The sequence below is a fragment of the Rissa tridactyla genome, chromosome 2, assembly GCF_028500815.1.
Source record: "Rissa tridactyla isolate bRisTri1 chromosome 2, bRisTri1.patW.cur.20221130, whole genome shotgun sequence".
Lineage (NCBI taxonomy): Eukaryota > Metazoa > Chordata > Aves > Charadriiformes > Laridae > Rissa > Rissa tridactyla.
The window spans coordinates 140,425,983-140,444,721 of NC_071467.1; the positions used below are offsets into that span (position 1 = coordinate 140,425,983).

The 18,739-nt window shown below is 43.3% G+C and overlaps 1 protein-coding gene across 6 annotated transcripts in view; it reads right to left on the reverse strand.

The window, feature by feature from the left end:
* DYNC1I1 (dynein cytoplasmic 1 intermediate chain 1) overlaps nt 1-18,739 on the reverse strand; it is a 196,223-nt gene that overhangs the window by 17,715 nt on the left and 159,769 nt on the right. For 5 of the 6 annotated variants that reach the window (XM_054192741.1, XM_054192742.1, XM_054192744.1 and 2 more), the window contains 2 exons: nt 8,447-8,587; nt 2,093-2,218 (listed from right to left, as the gene is read on the reverse strand). In XM_054192741.1, the coding sequence (XP_054048716.1) occupies nt 2,093-2,218; nt 8,447-8,587 (267 nt within the window). Of the gene's footprint in view, nt 1-1,998; nt 2,219-8,446; nt 8,588-18,739 lie in introns of those variants that run through there. The other variant, XM_054192745.1, reaches the window with a different exon arrangement.

The following is an 18,739-nucleotide window of genomic DNA, read 5'->3' on the forward strand; positions in this document are numbered from 1 at the left end:
CTGGCCGGTGTCTGCACACTGAAGTAAAGAGAGCAGCTTGCTTCTGCCAGACGCTTCCAAAAGTGCACGTGCACACTGTGAATCCCCTGTGCGTCATGCCTGAGGACAGCTTAGCACGGAATAACTCATCAGAGAGCTCTTTATGGACTGGCACAGTGGCTTAGTGGCCGAAGAAGCCGTTATCCACTGTACAAAGCTGTGGGTTCCAGGCTCTTGAGCTGCAAAGTATTTCTGTATCTCACTTAAGGCTTTATAGTGAGAAGAGTTGTGCTGGAGAATATATGAGCAACCTTCTTTTTTAAACCAGAAAAAGCCATGAAAAACACAGCAGCCCTGGTAGTGTCTGAAGCTGCTGCAGCCCAGACCACCTCTCCTAAATTTGGTACAAGAATTACTGCAGAGACTGATACTGCCAAAATGAACCAGGCAACAAATTAATGAGCTCCTTCATTCATTAAGGAAGAGGAGGAGGGGTGGCAGTGGCCCATGACCTGTCAGCAGCCATGTGGATGGACATCCATCTGTTTGCCCAAGTGTGCATGGAGCTGAGCTGGAGACGCCAGGGCTCTGCACGAGCAGTGCATGCAATAGCCGTGAAGCAGAGCACTTCATGTAACACTGATCTGGACTCACACAAATAAATACTGTTGAATGACTCCCTTTCCTTTTGTCCTTTTCAAGTAATAGAAGTCTGTCTTTCTTTTTGATCCGAGTGTATCACTGTGACTCATTTTGCAACTTGAAGTCTGATTATACAGAGGAAAGGCCAAAAACTTAAATATTACTTCTTCTGCATAGAACACTAAATCTATTTTCTCCTGGGTGAGCTTGCAGGGATAAACAATCCTATGAATGATTTGGTGTATGATATGCAAAAAGAGACATTTCTACAGCCTGTCTAGACTCCCAGACAAGATCAGTCTGCGCTGTCATCAAAGACATTTCCATAGCCTGTCGTATCACTTGGAAGACAGAAAAAACACCTTTTCGGAACAGTCATGCAAAAATGAAAAATAAATAAAAACAGCCTGACCTGCCAGTGTCATAGTGGAAACCTGAATGCAGTAACCTTAGACAATTTAGAAATTACGCTAACAATACGGCAAGAAGTTTCAGCAAACATTTGTGAGGAAAGGCAACTCCTGCACAAGTGAATGCAATCCAAAAATATGAGTCATGCACAAGCAATTTTGCTATGGGCTATAAAATCACTTTATGAGAGTTACAGATAATTCTGTATGTATTCTGTAATGTTTCCCTACTGTGTAGAGATGGATATCTCAGTATCCTATCACAGATAACGATGGAAAACAAATTCTCTACATAAAAGCTGATTGCTCAGGGATTCACCCCTAACTGTTCCAAAGGAGTATAATGCTGACAGAACACTTTATACCGTATTCATCAACAAAGAGGTAGATTCCATCAGTGCCAAACACACTGCAGTTTAGATGTTTTTTATAAGATGTAGCAGGGTGAATAGAGAGCAGCCTTAGACACAGAATACGCATCCTGCTATTTCTCAGCACCTACATACTGTTTATTACACATGCACCCACCATCCTCCACAATGACACCTCTCATTTCCTCCTGTTAGTACTTTTGCATATATTCAAACATATTCAGCATTATTCAGTATTAAAAGAACAGATGTGTTCTGTACATGTCATGCTGAGAAAAGTCTACAGAATTAAGCCAGTAATGAAATAAGAGATCCTGGAGTATAAAGGGTGAACCCTTTAGGACCAACTTCAGAACAACACAGCTTCTTTTTGTACATCTATTTTCCTCTTTATGTTCCTTTGTAACTTTTTCCAACTGTACCCACAGAACCATTAAAAAAAAAGTTTTAAAAACACTGAAAACTTTCAAGAAGGACTTCTCACACGAGACTTTAACTAGTTAACTATTTTGCAAGGTAGCTTTATGACTAACACACTGTTGGCAACCCAAAATCAACACTGAAAGAAATCTGGCTTAGTCTTTGGAGGTGTCCTACTCATGTGTTACGATACGTGATCTTTTCTCAAACTTGGATGTGGCATTCTCCAGGAGTCAAGCTTTAAAAAAACACCCAAAACAACAATAATACCTCTCCAACATCATAGATCCATATGCGACCTTCTGAATCACCAACTGCCACCTCCTTCCCAGCCTGGGCCCAGCGGACACGGTTGAGGGCAGAAGCTCCTTCTATGGTGACGCTGGCTGTGGGAACCTGTCGGAAGAATAGGAACAGGAAGGACAATAAAATCACGCTGCCTGCGAACCGGGGGGGTCAGTTTTGAATGTATGTCCTGCTTAGCTGGGTGAGTCACAAGTCCCTTGGCATTGCTGGAAGTAACATACAACCCTCGTCAGGGGGAGAAAAAAAAGGGTTCATTGTTTCTTCGATCACATGTATTAAAAAGAGGAAAGAGTAAGAGATTGCTTGGAATGAGTAGGGAAGACTTTTCCACAGTAAAGGGCAGTACATGAGACAGTTTTTTCCCCTTAACCTTGGAGACATGCAAAACCACATCTGCTTCTTTCGCAAAAGTCACTGACTTATGACCAAAAACCAACTGAGAGTACGACTTGGCTTCAGACCTGCCCTGGCTTCTGGCCTCTGACTCGGACCCAGATAACCTGACGGTTGGCAGACACATCCCTGAATTCATGCTGACACATCCTTTAAATCCAAACTCACCTCTGCGGCTAGATGCAGAGGTTGAAACTTAGGTATTACATCAGAAAAGTCCTGAGCTAATCACTTCAGAGCGAGGACATGGCAGAAATGAGAACAGCTGAGCTGACATTTAGGAACTCCTACAATATATTCCCACAATTCTCTTTTACATCCCCAGGAGATGACTTCTGCTTTAAATACACCTGGATGCTGTCTAATTTCCAACCCCCCCTCCCCACCCCAAGTCAACCAACTTAACAGGTGATCCACAAGAATACATAAAGATTCTGGTTAATGCGTGGGATGAATAAAGCAATGAATACGATTTTAGGAGAAGTATTTGTAATCTACGCTGGAATGAGGGCATCAGAAGATGCTGCAGGAGGAAGGAACTGTGTGGGTGTTTGTCCCAGATAGGTAGATCACTCAGTTGATTTAGGTCACCTCATAAGACAAATGACGGTAACCTGCAAGTCTGCTAATGCTCCACCCAGCCACCTTTAATAGGAGAACCTGCCTGAGCAAGGAGCCTGTAGCTTGGCATGACAGTCTTCCAAACAAGGCTTTTTAGCTTTAATGCTTTTAAGTCAGGACAAATGGGATAGGATTGCTGCAAAAGCAGCTCCTCCACCAGATCCATCTGTTGGAACAGGCCTCGGTCACACAGTGAGATAGGGACAAGGGGGTGTCCTGGGATCTATAAATGGACATGGAATTGCAGAGCAGTCCAGGCAAGAAGAGGTAGTTGGACAGGAACCAGAGTCCGGGCTACCTCCGGAGGAGTGACATACAGGTACTCCTTCTGTCCTCATTGTCAGCACAATGCAACAGAAGCAGGAAGAAAGCAGCCTGAAGGTGGTATGAAAGCCTGGTCTGAACATTGACAAACTGACAAGATTAACAAAACCAATATTTTGCTGCCTTCATCTCGGTTCTCTGACTGTAGCTGTATATTGTACTTGTGAGATGGGTCCAAAGATCCAGGAGAAAAATAATTTAAAAACAAACGTTGTATAATTCCCATGCCAGTCTCCTCCTCCTCAGCTCTAACGCCTTCACTGTGTCACATAAGATGAGTGACGGTAGGAAGCTGAACCTTTGCAGACTTCCCGACTCTGGTTACGGCCACAGTGTTTGCGCAGCCATGACAGCAGCAGCAGGAGGACTGGGAAGCAGGGCTGCTTGCCTTGCCCCTCTCCCCCTGGAGACTCCCGGCTCCTCCTCCTCCTCACCGACCCTGACACAAGGCGCCACCTCGACCACAAGAACTGGCAAAGCTAAAGCATCACCTCCGCAAAGGGCTTCATAGTAGCGCCCTGAGCCCCCCACATCTGAAATGCAAGAGGATTTTGTTTGCAGAATGATGTGGAAATAATGCTGGATAGCAATCAGAAAGCAGATACCATCCTACCCCCACTCCTTTAAGAAATCATTCAAATGCAAATAAGCTACTGGGCTCATCTCCCCATTGTGCAAGGACTAGGTCCCGTCCAAGGCAGCATTACCCAAAAACACTGGCACGCTCTAACCCCTCATCCCAAGTCTGCTCCTGCTTAGTGGGTAACAGTCAAACAGTCAATGGCCTAAATCTGACAGGGGGTCATTGATCCATGATAAGATCACAATAGAAAACAAGCAAGTTTTACTTCTGTGATCACTGATTTCTTAAAAAAAAGAAAAAAAAAAAAGGCACTATTTTAATTCCTGCCAAAATTAATTTCATAACATTTGGAAATGGGTTTCTTCAAACAACAGTTAAATGCCACATTTTAGAGGACTAATCCACTAACCAGCTATGTTTCTCCGAAAACTGTAGATCAAAGATATTTGTTTCATACACAAATATATACTGCGTATATTTAAGGCACTGAATTTTCCCGAAGTCTTTCAGAAGGCTGAAATACCTAACTCTAGAGCTGGGGTTTTTTGTTAATACAGCATTCTTTCAGTGTTCCACATAAAAATAAGCAGCATGCATGCTGCAGACACAAGACACAACCCATGCTTTTTTCCAAAACCCGATGGTTTTGTAAAATCCTGTTACTAGTCCACAAAGCTATCTAACAAAATAAAAAGCAATAATGAAACAGTCTTTAAAAATCTAAATAGAAAGCCTTTTCTCCAGTGATACGGAGAGAAATACAGTCAAACCGTAGTATCTTAAAATAGATTCGTCTGCTTTCAATAGTGATAGGTTAAATTACACATGCCTATTTTAGATTTCAAAGATAAGAGTTTATCTTATAATGGTAGCATTATGTTTTTAAAATCACATTTGAAATACTTCATAAATTCTCTGAAGTTGGCGCTTGTTAGATTTTTAACAATTTTGAAATGAGATTTGAACAGGTAACAGATTAAGAAGGATGCAGTCAGGAAAACCCGCATGATAAGAATATACCTTTTATTGTTCTTAATTTTATTGCTTATGTAGTGTCAAAACCTGCTTGCAAATACATCTATTATCTGTTTCTAGAAATAGACACCATCTTCACGCTTTCAAAGCTAAGATACGGCATGCAAAAAAAACCCAACAAACATTTGAATGGAATGTAACACACCAGAAATAAGCGATTTTGCAAGTCAATTTACTATCAGTTCATAGATAAATAAGACTCATCAACAACCTAGAGACCTTCTCCGATCTTGATCAAAAAAGAAACGTTACAGGCACATAGGTAAGAAATCGGCATTTGGTATCCCGAAACTATCTGCAAACCTCACTATACTGATCCATAAAAATAATATTCAGTTTGCAAAAGAATGAGGCAGTGGGTAAGGATATTTTGCTTTTTAAGGTTTTTTTATATTCATTTATCAAATATAAAATAAAACATGATGACTTTCATTGCTATTACAAAAACAGTTTCTGGTATCCACAGATCAACATGAAGCACACAAACACCCTTGTTACTTTACACTGAGATTTTGAGAATAATTAGATTGATTAAATCCATGGTACAGTCAAATGATTTTAGTTATTTTGATCAGAAAGCATCTAGCTCTCAGGGGAAATGTTTTTAATAGATACGGGGAGTAACACTAGTGGAAACTGTGTTACAGTTCAAAAATTTGAAAGCAGCGTATTGTAACTAAAACCAGGTATTTTCTTAATTGATTTACAAAATAATACCTAAATAAAAATGCGTCTTATTTCCCAAATTAAACAAAACCAGGTCTCCTTAATAACAATCATATCTAGTTCTTACACAGAGATTTTTATCTATAGCTGGCAGTTAAACACATTAAAATACCTGTCATTTTTCTGCTGTCTTCACAAATACTTTGACATCACGTATCTCACATCTAAAAGTAATAATGATCTAAAAAATAGGTGTTTCAAGATTTCTTCTTACAAAGGCGAAAGTGCTGACAAGGACTTTTTCTTAGCAAATAGCAGTGCAGACTTAAACAGCACAATCAATTGCAGAAATCTTGAAAATTATAAACTAATTATGACCTACCAGATAGAGGGTAAAAGCAAACAATGATCACTTTCAGTTACGATGTTTGAAAGAACTGCTTACAGTTTTTTCACTGGTACTTTTGCTGCTTCTCTCGCATAACAAAACCTCGCATCTATTCAGAATCTGCCAGTTTATCATTTCTACAAATTTTTTAATTTGTTTTGTCAGTGCTTAGTAAGGAAACCAAATGGTATTTCTGCCTCCGGAGACCCTAATTTGATTCTGATAAAAATACAAAGCTCGGAAATAATTCCAGTCTGATCCTTACATGAGAGCTGATTTTGACCTCTCAGAATGGAAGTCATTTGTGAAATCAGGGGTGGCCTTGCATGCAGAAGAAAAGCAGGATCAAGCTTGAAATTAATTTTTTTTTCTGATGTTCTTCTGTATTTATGTGTAAACACACGGAAAATATATCAGCAGTTTTCTACGTACAGACTTATTATTGATGGGAATGGGATCAAGCGGTCCATACTAATTTTTTGGAAAGAAATTACAGTCTCATTGAGTTAAATGGCAAAACATCAGTTGATTTCAAGCAGAGCAGGATTTCAGCCCTGGTATTTGGGGGGAAAGGGTTATTTTTTTTTTTTTTTCCTTTTTAAAGTGCTGGGGTTTATGCTCTGTGTTTAAGCCTGCATTAATGAGAACACCTGAAGGATATGTCCCTCCCTTCCCAAAATAAATTCTGAGGAGACTCCTCCTGTATATCCTCCAGCTGTATGTGCTCTAATTAAAAAGGCTGTGCTGCTTCCTGCTCAGTGCACTTCAAAAGGCCTCACTGCTCCCCTTGACAATGCAGCGCCCGGTGCTGGTTCCTCTTACCTGTCCATGCTTATTTATGGCAAGCACCACTCACTGGAAGCCATAAACTGTGCCCGTATTTTACTTTGGCTGAAACGTACAGCATGTTTATGTGAAAGGAGTATTAATGATCAAACTGATCTTAAAAAAAACCCCCAAAATCAAAAAAAGTAGGGTGTATGGGGGCGAAATACTGCTACTTGTTCTTCGGTCCTCTCTTTTTTGGAAATAAAAAGAAACTGCCAGTTAATATGTGACCCTTTTTTCATAGTCTGTTTATTCTTAATTTTACATGGCATTAAGTAAAAATACGCAAGGCTTCAGTTGTGGAAAAATATTTCAATTCTTGTGCTGAATACTGATTGCTGGCCATTCTAAGACTGGCCTCAAGCAACAGGACAGGTTCTCTCAAAATCATTTCTGGGGGAAATTCGAATCCAGAAAAAAATAGTATTAACATAAGTCTGCAGCATTTCTTACAATCTGAAATAACAGGAGGGAAAAGGGCTGTTTGGCACGTTTAAAAAATGACTTTTAAAAAAATACAGTATTGACCATTACAAATATTTGCAAAAAGCTCTCTGATTAATCCCGTCTCATCAGTGAAATTCCAAGGTGTGATGTCTCCTCCCCAATGGCCCCTGCTACTTAAATAGCGATGAAAACAAAACTAGTTATTTTTCATTTGCGTTTGTGCCTTTAAGTTTCAGAGCGAATTTTGAAGAGGGAAAAAAAAGTGATGGTGTAAAATCACAAATAGCACGTGAGAGAGATGCCCTGTGCTTAAAAAAACAACCTCAAGTGGAGTCGCTGGGGGCTCAGAAAGGCGGGAAGGAAAGCACCGGGTTTGTGACAGGCTGGGGGCACTGGCAGGGGTTTTGCGCCTTAAAATCTCCAGAGGATTTGGAGAAGGGACAGGAGGGATGGGACACGAAGTCTCCCACCCCAACGCCAAGCAACTCCCAGCCGCGGGAGGCTGGCGAGGGGCTGCCCGGCGCCATGGGTCCAGGCCGCAGGCCTGTGGCCGGGCTGCCGAGGTGTGACCGCCTCAGCGAGGGCAGGCGCCCACGAGGGCAGGCGCCCACGCCCAGCGTGCCAGAAACGGGGAGATAAATAAATAAAAAAAAAACCCCAAAAAACTACCAAACGGGCGCGGTTTATAAGCGCACAGAGAGAGGGGAAGGAGACTCCTTCCCGAGCCGGCACCGCGGCTACTTATTAGTGCTGGCTTTCTGCCGGGGGTGCCGTAGCCGGCCCTCCCTACCCTCGACAGGTAGCCGGGAGCCGCGGCCCCGCCGCCGGGAGAGGCGGGCGGGAAGGAGGGCGGGGCAGGGAGACCTGCCCTCCCCGCCACCGCCGCCGGGCTCCCCGCGCCCTGAGGGAGCCGGGCGCCCCCGCAGACCCCCAGCAGGGTGGGTGAGGGGGTGGCCGCGCCGCCGGCCCTCACAGGGTTAAGGTCTGTCCCGGCGCCCCGCCGCCCGCCCTCGGCTCGCCGCCGCCGCCTCACCTCGGTGTCGTTATTCAGGTTCCACAGATCCAGGCGCCCCATCCCGTCCACGCAGGCGAAGAGCGCGGGATGCACTGGCGACCACATGACATCGTAGACATAGTCGGCATTGTCTTCAAAGGAGTAGAGCGGCTTGTTGTGCTGTAAAGCAGAGAGAAGCATGAAGACTTCGTGGCGCTAGTGCTGCCTGGGGCTGTCTGGCGAGTCTAATTAAAAACTTTGCACATTTACAAAGTGTCATAAAACTTCCCCAGATGAAAGGTCCTCGCGAAGGGTGGGGACTGCACTTTAATGGGACAACAACTGTCCGGTGGGATAAATGAGATGCCCGGCGTGAGGGCTGTGGGACGCGCGGGGGGAGCGCCCGCGGTCTCTCCCGCTCCGGGGCGGCGGAGGAGCGGGGGGGATGCGGGAGGCAGGCGGGCACCGCCGCGCCCGCCCGGGCCAACCGCGCTTGCGGTCGCCCCCGATAAGGATCGTGAGAGCGGCGGGGAGCCGCGGGGCCCTCCGCGCCCCTCCGCGCACCGCGGGCGGCGCCTGCCACCTAGCGGCGGGACCGGAGACCGCCCGCGGCGACCCCCGCGGGGCGGCGGGTCCACGGCCCGGCCCGGCGCGGGCCGCCGGCGGAGGCTGTCATCTCCCCGCAGGAAGTCGGAGGGAAGTTCGGAAGTACACCGGGAATAAAGCGTTAATTGTCCTCCATGAATTATTCATCGCGTCGGGCTCGTCTAAATTTTTTTCTTTTTTTTCTTTTCGTAATGGCTTCGCTAATCCCCGATCAATTAATGGAAAATGAAATTTGAATGATAATGAAAACTCCAGAGATGAAAGGAATTAAGTATTCTCACGGCTTGTGACAGAAATCTAAACAATGGGGCTTCTCGGAGGGTCTCCCTCCTTGTCTCCCTCCCTCTTTCCCTCCCTCCGCCGCCAGCTGCCTCCCGCCGCCCTCCCCTCCGCAAGCGGGACACGGCGGGACGAGGGCCCGCAGCCCCCGCCGGGCTCCCACGGAGGCTTCTGCCAGCAGTAAACCATCGCCGAAGGTGCTACTGTCATTCCGAAGGCACATCTGTAGAATACCTGGGTCAGGTCCCTCCAGAATGCACCCCCCTTCATCCCACGAAAGGCACAATATCGGGAACCCCTCAACGCATTGCATAACCCATGCATTATTTTTTCCCAAAGCAGAACGACTGATCACGATTATTATATCACTTTTCCCTTGTATATTATTAGTTTAGAGCAATAAAGCAGTCGGTTTAATCTCTGCTTACATCTGGGTCCTGGCCAGTTCTAGCTTTGCTCCTCCTGCACTACGTGGTGCTTCGTCGGATGTCACGGCTCAGCAAGTGGACGCGTGTGCACCCGCATGCCTATCCCTATACATCCCTATACAAGCCTTTGTCTTTTGAAAAAAACCTAGAAATACAAAGCGATTGATTCTATAGGCTAGTTTTCCCTCTACTTGAATTAATGAAAGACTCTTTGAATGATTTACAGGATCAGGTCCCCAATTTTCATAACTGGCCTAGTGGCTTTTTGTGCATTTCCTAAGAATAGCAAAGATTTTGTTTTGCGTGACAATAAAATGAAATTAGAGTTGAGCTTATTACTTCAAATTTATACATTTTTATTTCTTTTCCAAAGCTGGAGTTTCGCAAAAGAAAAGGAAAAATATCACAAGAATATTTTCTTACCTAAACAAGGTCTTGTTCTCCAAACACATATGTATCTGCTTAGTATATTATCAGTACCAGTGGAGTAACTTACACGTGTTAATGGAATTACTTACATGCCTGTGCTAAAGCATTTGCAGGGGTGAGGGCCAAATGAAGACCAAGCTTTTGAAGTAGCAGAGGTATTTCATAGGAAATTTCAAAGTGAATCCTTACAGCGGTGAGCTGGAAAACAGCATTTAGAGTGGGCCATACACACCCACAACGTCTATCTGCTATATTCTGTATTTCCACTGAGAACACCTAATTTAGGTTTAAATACATCAACTGTTTAAATGCTGGAAAAATGAACGCAATAGTATACTGAAGCGAAAGGGAATCTGGTCATCTGCTGGGTGGCTGGTATTTTTCTTATTCATGGGAAATGTGCCACGCATATAGCACTTTAACATTCAATGTCATGGGAGAACTAACAAAATTCCACAGAAGTAAGAGGACTATTAAGATATCAGTCAATCCAGGGCAGATTTCAATCAGCATTTCCTTCTTGTCAACATATCAAAACCTGTTTTCATCTTATTTTGAGTGTGACACTTTTTTAATGCACTTTTTAGTTCTGCCAGATTATTTTCCAATTCATGCCTAAAGACCAAGGCATTAGAAGGAAGGGTCAGGAGATTTGGTTCTAATCTGTCTCCTGCTGTTTACGTGCTGTGTAGTCTCTGGCAAATAGCGTTAGCTGATGTGCCTCAGTTTCCCTGTTAGCAAAATAAAAACACTGTTGGAGTGCTGGTATTTGAGGTGAAAAGCATAGCAGATATGCAGTGTGCATTTCTTTTACCATAACAGTGGAAATAGTTAGATAGGAAGTCAGTGGGAAAATCTGGACAACAGGAATAATACGGCTTTTGAGAAAGATCTCAGACATGCAAGGAATGACACACAAATGGACAGAGATGAATAGGGAGTGGAGTACTGTAAGGGAATAAGAAATTGCAGCCATGTGAGTAGCCCAAGCAAAAGGCAAGATCAACTGCAGTGTGGTTGGAGAAACAGGGAGAAAGGCCCACAGTCTGGCACCACCAGGCAGTGGTGGTGGAGCTGAGCTACAGCCTTCACAGTGCTCCCAAGTATATCTGCCCTCCCAGCTTGAATCGCCTTCAATGGGGAAGAATAAAGTATTTCCTATGCTATATCTTATCGTCCCACACCCTTTAACTAGAGAAGAACCTAACAACTGCACCAGGCTCTTGCTTAGCATCCCGTCTTCTGTAGTAAGAGCGAGTGACCTTCCTTAAAAGCTGACATTTCATCCTGGTCTGATTTTGCCCACTGAGAGCAGTTATGTTGATTTCATTGTGCAGGCTCGATTTGAAGGCTAAGCGTGTATGTAAATGTTTGCAGGGCTTCCTTACTGTAAGCCTGCTAAGGGCCCAGGCCTGCAGATTCTTTTAATGTAAGGATTTATGAGTAAGGACCGATACCGACCGCTTTTAGAGAATGTTGAAATGTGGAACCATGTAAAGGTCACTTTAAAGCAGTTTTAAATTACCCAAACTTCAGACTTACACAATCTGTAACTAACATATGGCTATTATTATAAAACAACTGAAATTTAAACTTGATGAGCTTTCATTCTTAAATATCAACCCACTCTGTTATTCAATAGAGGAGAAGAAATAGTTTAAAGCAGTATCTTCAGACAAACTTGGGCCAAATCTACTTATTACTGAAAAAGGGAGTTTGGGGTGAAAATGTGTCCCTACTGAATCAATGGAGTTTTGCCATTGATTTCAATGGGACAGGATTTGAGTATTTAGTGGGAAAAGTGAAAAAGCCAATTCCAAGACACGTGGTTTTGTCTCATTTATTTAAGCATGTCGTCATAACCTATTGTTCATCCTCAGTGTTTGCATACGGGCATTGTTTAAAAGAACAATGCAGAGGGAACATTTTAAATACATAGGAGCTGTCTAGGAATTAGCACTTGTCCATGAAATAAGAAACTCACCTAAATAAATACTACATATTTCTATAAAAGAGGTCTTTTTTTTCCACATATAAATTTGACCAGTCTATTCCACTTCTTATTTGCATAGAAGAATTTTCTTTAATCCAGGAGGCGCCACACATAAAGTAGCTAATTATCCATATAAAGGAATGTATACATATCCACAGGTTTTAACTAGCATCTGACTTCTGAAAAGCCATGGAAAAAGCTATTGGCTTTGCCTCTTTCATGAAAGGAGCATTTTACAGAGTTGGCACCGTTTGTGTGGGTGTCAGCTCCACCTAAAGGTTCTTCCCTAGACCGTACCTTCAGCAGTAGAGATGTATGGTGACACCACATACTCTGTTGGTTGTCTCCCTTTCTTTCTTTCTTTCCACTCCATTATCTTCCATTCTAAAGACAATAAGCCAAATCTGCACTTCTGGCTCAGGCTGTATTAACAGCAGCCATGAGTGTTGTGCAGTATTGTAAGTTGATTCAAGCTAATTTAATTTTTCTAGGTGTGCAGCAAATATGACAGATTCATTAGTCCTTGGCATAGAAACTTTCCAAACAAGCTGATGTGTTTGTTTAGGCTCAATCTCTGGCTCTCGGGCACTTGGAAAGAGACGAGGCAGAGCGGTCCTGAGCAGAGGTGCTGCTCTCATTTCTGGCCCTTGAACAAACCCAGAAATAGAGGGTTGGAACTAGATGATCTTTAAGGTCCCTTCCAACCCAAACCATTCTATGATTCTATGAATTTGGCCCCATAGGACCAAATATTGTATAAATACCCTTTATTCTTTAAAAAAACCCAGAAAACCTACAAAATGGTGTCAAAGGAAGACATCTCCTCCAGCATATATAACACACAGGGAAGTGAAACCCTGCTGTCTTTATTTAACGCAAGTGTTACGGCATCACACTGACCAGAGGGGTGCAAAAGAAACTGGGACAGGACATAAGGCATGGGACTTCCACACAGGTTAGGATCGGGGCTCTTTTCACTGTTTTGTAGACCCTAGCTGCTAGGCCCAGTCTTCTCCACCTTGAGAGAGACATCTTACTGCTTTGCTGAATCCAGGCTCATCTTTTCCTTTCTTACCCTGACACTTAGCCAGGCCAACCCAAGAGGTGCAGACAATATAGGCAGAAACTAAAAGCTGCTGGGAATTTTGAGGCGAATACTCCTCAAATCAGCTTTACCCTGGTCTTGACCTTTCGTCCTTCAATGGTCTCCTTCCTGGGACACCAGCTGTTAGCTGTCTGGGATTACTTGTGCATACCTCTTGTGGTGGGGAGTAAATCCTCCGCTGTGTCTAAGGCTCTACTACTCTTGTAAGCCTTCATGTTCTCTAATTTGTATGGAGTCAACAAGGCCCTGGTTTTTATTCAGACTGATTGATCTCGATGGGAATTTTGCCAGTTCTGGACTGCCATGTTTCTCCCAAATCTGTTTTCTAATAGTTATGATAATTTAGAATAATCCAATAGTTTCTACTTTAATGCTATACTTATGGCACTTAGTTCAGATTATGCTACCTTTTAAAAGCTACAGCAATCCCAGGAACTGTTACGAGGTGCCATAAATCAGAGGCGCCTGTTACAGGTACATCACTGATGGCTCAGCAAAGCCTGTCTGCATTCTCCCTGAAGGGTATCATTATCTCACAGACCTTGATACTATACAACTCACAACTTGCAGTCTGCTCCACCTTTTCCAGGACTAGCCAGACCTTCAAGGATGGCAATGGGAAAGCAAAAGGGGGATGTTTATGCTCTTCAGCTTTTGCCACCCAATGTCACTGGCTAACTGAGGTGCCCTAAATTGAGTTGCATGAGTAACTTTATGTGTCTTTAAATTCCTTCTGGCAGTGAGATTCAGTGCTGATTCACAGATGAGCCTCTGGGGCTCAACGGACATTTCACTGGGCTATGACCTGCATACATGTTGTGTTATCTCACTGTCGGATGATTATTAGGTCACTGAATCTGCATTTTTGGGCAAGGGATCAGGCTTCATTTTTAGATTCAGTAACAACGGGGGGAAAGAACGGAGTGTGGAAGTGATCCCTAAACTCTTCACAGCCCTGTTTTATTTAAGTACTATAGTATTACTATGCTGATTGATTTTTGGCATCCTGAAAGTTGCAGAAAGTCAAGGCAGAAAACTGTTCACTTTTAGACATTATTGTTCTTGCAGAGATGCTGAAACTGTTGCCTCTCTTAATTGCCAATAATAAAAGAAAGTCCAATATTTTTGCATAAACATGTGGGAATTATTATAGATGGAGGAGGGGACGAAGGGTGAAACTGAAAGGAAAGGGGCTCTGAGAACAGACCAAGTCTGGAGATAACATGATGATTACATTTTTGTGGTTTCCTTCAAAGTCAAAGCGTCACGGGTGAGCATACAAGAAGGAAGCAAAGGAAAAACGGTCTGATGATTGGCACAGGCGGTTTTAATGAGAACCGATCTTAATGTCTCATACTGTGGCATGGAGGAAAAAAATAAAAGAACCTGGGAAGTCAGACATCACCTGACTTTCAGGAGCATCAGAAAGTCAGACAGCAGAGCTCTCGGGGTCTGTGGAGATAGCCTGGAAGCTACACTCACAGGTAAACTGCTTATTTGGTTAATCCTCCTTAACCGTTTTAAGTCCTCTGCAGAGATGCGACACCTTCAGGCTGTGCTGCTAGACTTCAGTTGTTCGCTTTGGTCTTCCACCTCTCTTCTACCCTGCTTTTCCACTTACTCAATGGAAAAAGACCTTTTTATTTTTTGAGGACACAAAGCAGAAAGCATGGCATTCCTTTTCACCGGTGCATATTAGCTGAGGAACTATTTTCAGTGAGTTTGATAGAAATGTGTATTACTTGATGTTGAATGTAAATTTAAATGAATTAATAATAAGATATCTGCTTGCCACAGATGAACTTTACAAACATCAGAAGGTATGTAAGGCCTTGAAATTCTACAGAACAGGCTTAAGAAGGATTTAATGAAGAAGCTGATGTGCAGACTGGGTTATAGTGAGGCACCACGGAGGACAGTGCTCCCCAGCTCACTTTTCCCCCCAGCTCATACTGGCCAGACTGGTGTATACTTGTTTTAGACCATCCAGCTTCATTCCCAGTCTGGGGCCCCTCTTACTCCACACTTGCAAGAGTTGTGCCTACAGGTTTCCACTGCTGGAGGTTTAATACCTTCTGCTTCACTCGCCCACACCAAGCTGGATGTAGGAATGGCAACAGTGGAGAAGCCTGTACAGGTATTTGCCATTTGTTCTGTATTTCCTTGGATTGCTGACTTCATCGCTAAATGTTAATCAAGTTTTCCACCTCTTATTTAAAACATGCTTTAAACAAGCCAGCACTTCTTTCTATCCTACTATGCATTTCAGTCACGAGATTTCTTTAGAAATACTATCATTTTCTTTTGGATTTTCTACCTCCTTCTAAAGATGGCTCAATTTCTTCTTTTAAAAAATCTCAAAACACTATAGAAAGTCGTATTGCCCCTGCCTAGCAAACTGATTCACAGTTTCTGTAGCTCATAACCTTTATATTACTATATTCCTGGATTTTTTTCAGAGAAGCATTCAGGGGACTTGCTGAGAAATATAAGCCGGGTATGGTTTTCCTAGACTGCCGGAAGAATCACCAGATCCTGGTCAGATGGAAACGCTGAACAGAGTGAAACACTGAAGAAGGTCGGATTTAGTCTTCTACCTCCAGTTGTCACTCCCTGTTTATATCCCACATAGGCGGGATCTGGAAGCAGAGCCAGAGAGTGAGTGGGATGCTTTGGGAGAAGCTAGATCACTGTGCTGGTGCTCTCCCGTCATGCAGCTCCCGTCATGCAGGAGACGCACCAGCAGGCGTGCACTTAGGTCGTGAGCCTGCTCCTGTTGGAGTCAATGAGACCGGTCTCCCTGCTTCAGGCCTCAAGGTGTTAAAGAGAGGTAGTTTAGCTCAAATTGCGAGGCGAGGAGGGGAGCGAGATAATGTAGCTGTGGTTTCAGGGGGTTGTTTCCCACCCCTGTGACTCTGACAGGAACATTCAGTATGAGGTCCCTGAAAATTCAATTTTTCTTTTTAATCGAAAATGCCGCTTCATGACAGGGTACCTGGCCCAGAATTGCATGTGGAGTTGGCGAATTACTAGGCTTTCAAGTGACTCTGCTGCTGCGATTCCAGCTGCCAGGAAGTACAGGCAGGAGCATGGGGAATGTTGCAGGACAGCTGACGCGGGCTGATGTTACAGCACCGTCTGCCAAACAGTCAAGATTAGTATTTGTAGCTGCTGCCACCAGGATGCCCACAGAGCTTTCATGGGTCAGCAAGCAATGATTTTGAGGCTAATTATTATTGAAGAGAACTCCATCTTGTAGGATTTTGAATACGCTTCCTTTTTTCTTACTGATGACAAAAGTCTCTCACATAGCAGAGAAAGGATGGCTTGCAAGGAGCAGGTGGGAGAAAATTTCCTGGACTTTATATATCGATAATTTTCCTGAAATGTTTCACTATTACATGCAAGCCTGATCCTCCAGTGTAATTCTGCAACAGAACAGTCAGTGTGAGGTTTGCATTTTGATTTCAGGGGAAAAAAGGAATCACGACTTTGTTTTGTACAAGATTATATGAGCTCCAGAAATCCAATTCTGCTTTCCATGTGCAAATAAAGCTTTCACTGGATCCACTTTACAGCTGGATTTATATTCGGGTTTTCTGAAATAGAGTTTAGCCCAGTGAGTTTTTCAGAACAGCCTCGGTATTTTAGATGACTGTTTTATTTTTATGTGTGTGTGCATGCCATTCTTTACGAAATGTTTCACAAACCAGCAGCATGGTTCGCGTGAGTAAATGAAGTATGTCGGCCAGCTGAAGAATATTTTCCTATCGCTTTTCAAATATGGCTACACTGAAAACCAAAATCATGAGAAACATTTCATGTGAAGAACTTGGGGCTGATTTCAAGCCACCTGACTTCACTTTGGTTTTGCTCTTTAAAATTACCTAGAAAATACCATAATCTTCTTTTTTGTGCAGCTGGATGAGAGCCAGACCTCTGTCTCCAGAGGTAAAGGGCAAAAACTAAAAAAATCCTGTCTGAACAGGCAACTCCACCCTCTTCTCCAAGTCAGCTTGGCCTTTTGACAGAAAGTGAGCTCTGAAGCAAATTCATTCATTGCCTTGTTTTTGGACAAAACTCAAAATTCTGAACTCACACCACAAAGAGACCATTTCCATGAAATCCAGCACGCTATTTTATCACCCTTTGTCTTTCCCTATAATCAGACAAAATTAGCATTTGGACACTGATTAATCAGATTAATCATTTTAATTGCTTTTATCAAAGAGAAAAGCCTGCACTGGAAATGAAGTGTTGTCAAAGGAAGGTGATTGCCTTATGAACAGAGTCAAGAAGGAGTTCCGTGTTGTGATGCAGCAGTGAGGGGGACAGTTCTAGCCAGGTATCCAAAATAAGAGGGGTTAAATCATCCCCTGAGCTAGATGGTTGAGCCCCACCAAAATCAATGGGAGGGAGGAATTAGTAAAAGATTTAATGGAGACAAGAAACTAGGCAGAACTGTCTTTATTCAGTCCACCTACTCCCAAAATAGACTGAAGTTTTGGTCTCCTACATAGCACATATTATTTCTTTTCCTCTTTTTCTTCTTGATGTTATTCCTTATGCCTCCCTAAACTCTCTGGGCCCTTTTGAGATCACCCACCACAGCACCAGAGACAGATGCAGGTTGCATCCAGATTCAGTGGGCTCGTAGGTACAGAAAGCCAGAGGTCCTGACACCCCTATAGTTTGGTTTAGCATCTGGTTAGAGCACACTCTGGCTTTCTTCTGCTTGTATCAGCTTTTCTGGCTGCAGAATCAAGGTACACACTCTGTGTGTGTGCCATGGGATAAAGAGGCTGATTCCTTCCTGGTAGTGGTTTGGGAGAAGCCAGAATAAAAAGACAGATCCAGGAGCTCAGATGAGCCGCCACATCTGCTAGTTTAGATACAACCTGAGGCTGTCCAGATGCAAGAAAGCCATCAAAAGCTACAACAACTGATTATTTGCCAGACTTGGGCTCCTGTATAGTCAGTGGTGGGAAGTAATGGTGGTAGCTCCAAGAGATGTCTGATGTATGTGTTGCAATTTCTTTTTTCCAATGTCTGCATAAGAAACCGAAGTATGGAAGCCCAAAATGATAAAGGATCCAGGAGCATCAAACTTCATATGTAGTAAGAGTCATCTAAAATGCTTCATGTGCTAATGTGAGAAGACTGAAGGATTTAGGAAAGCTTAGAGAATAACATTAAGAATGAACAGGTTCAAGACTGAAAGTAGTGATACTCCCTAAATTTTGCTAAGTCCAGCTCTCATCTACGCTTAAGTGTATGCAAGATAAGGCACATGAGTAACCTCTGCATTTCACCAGTCCATTTTACTGCTGGAGACCAGTCTGATCCTGCCACAAACTGGAGAAGTAGGGCTGGCCCCAAGTGGACAAAACTGGTTTTCTTCAGGAAGCGTCAGCACATTAAAATCAAAGCTTTACTCTGAGAAGATCCTGCTTTCTGTGAAACCAGAGATGTTCATAGGCACAAGATACAGC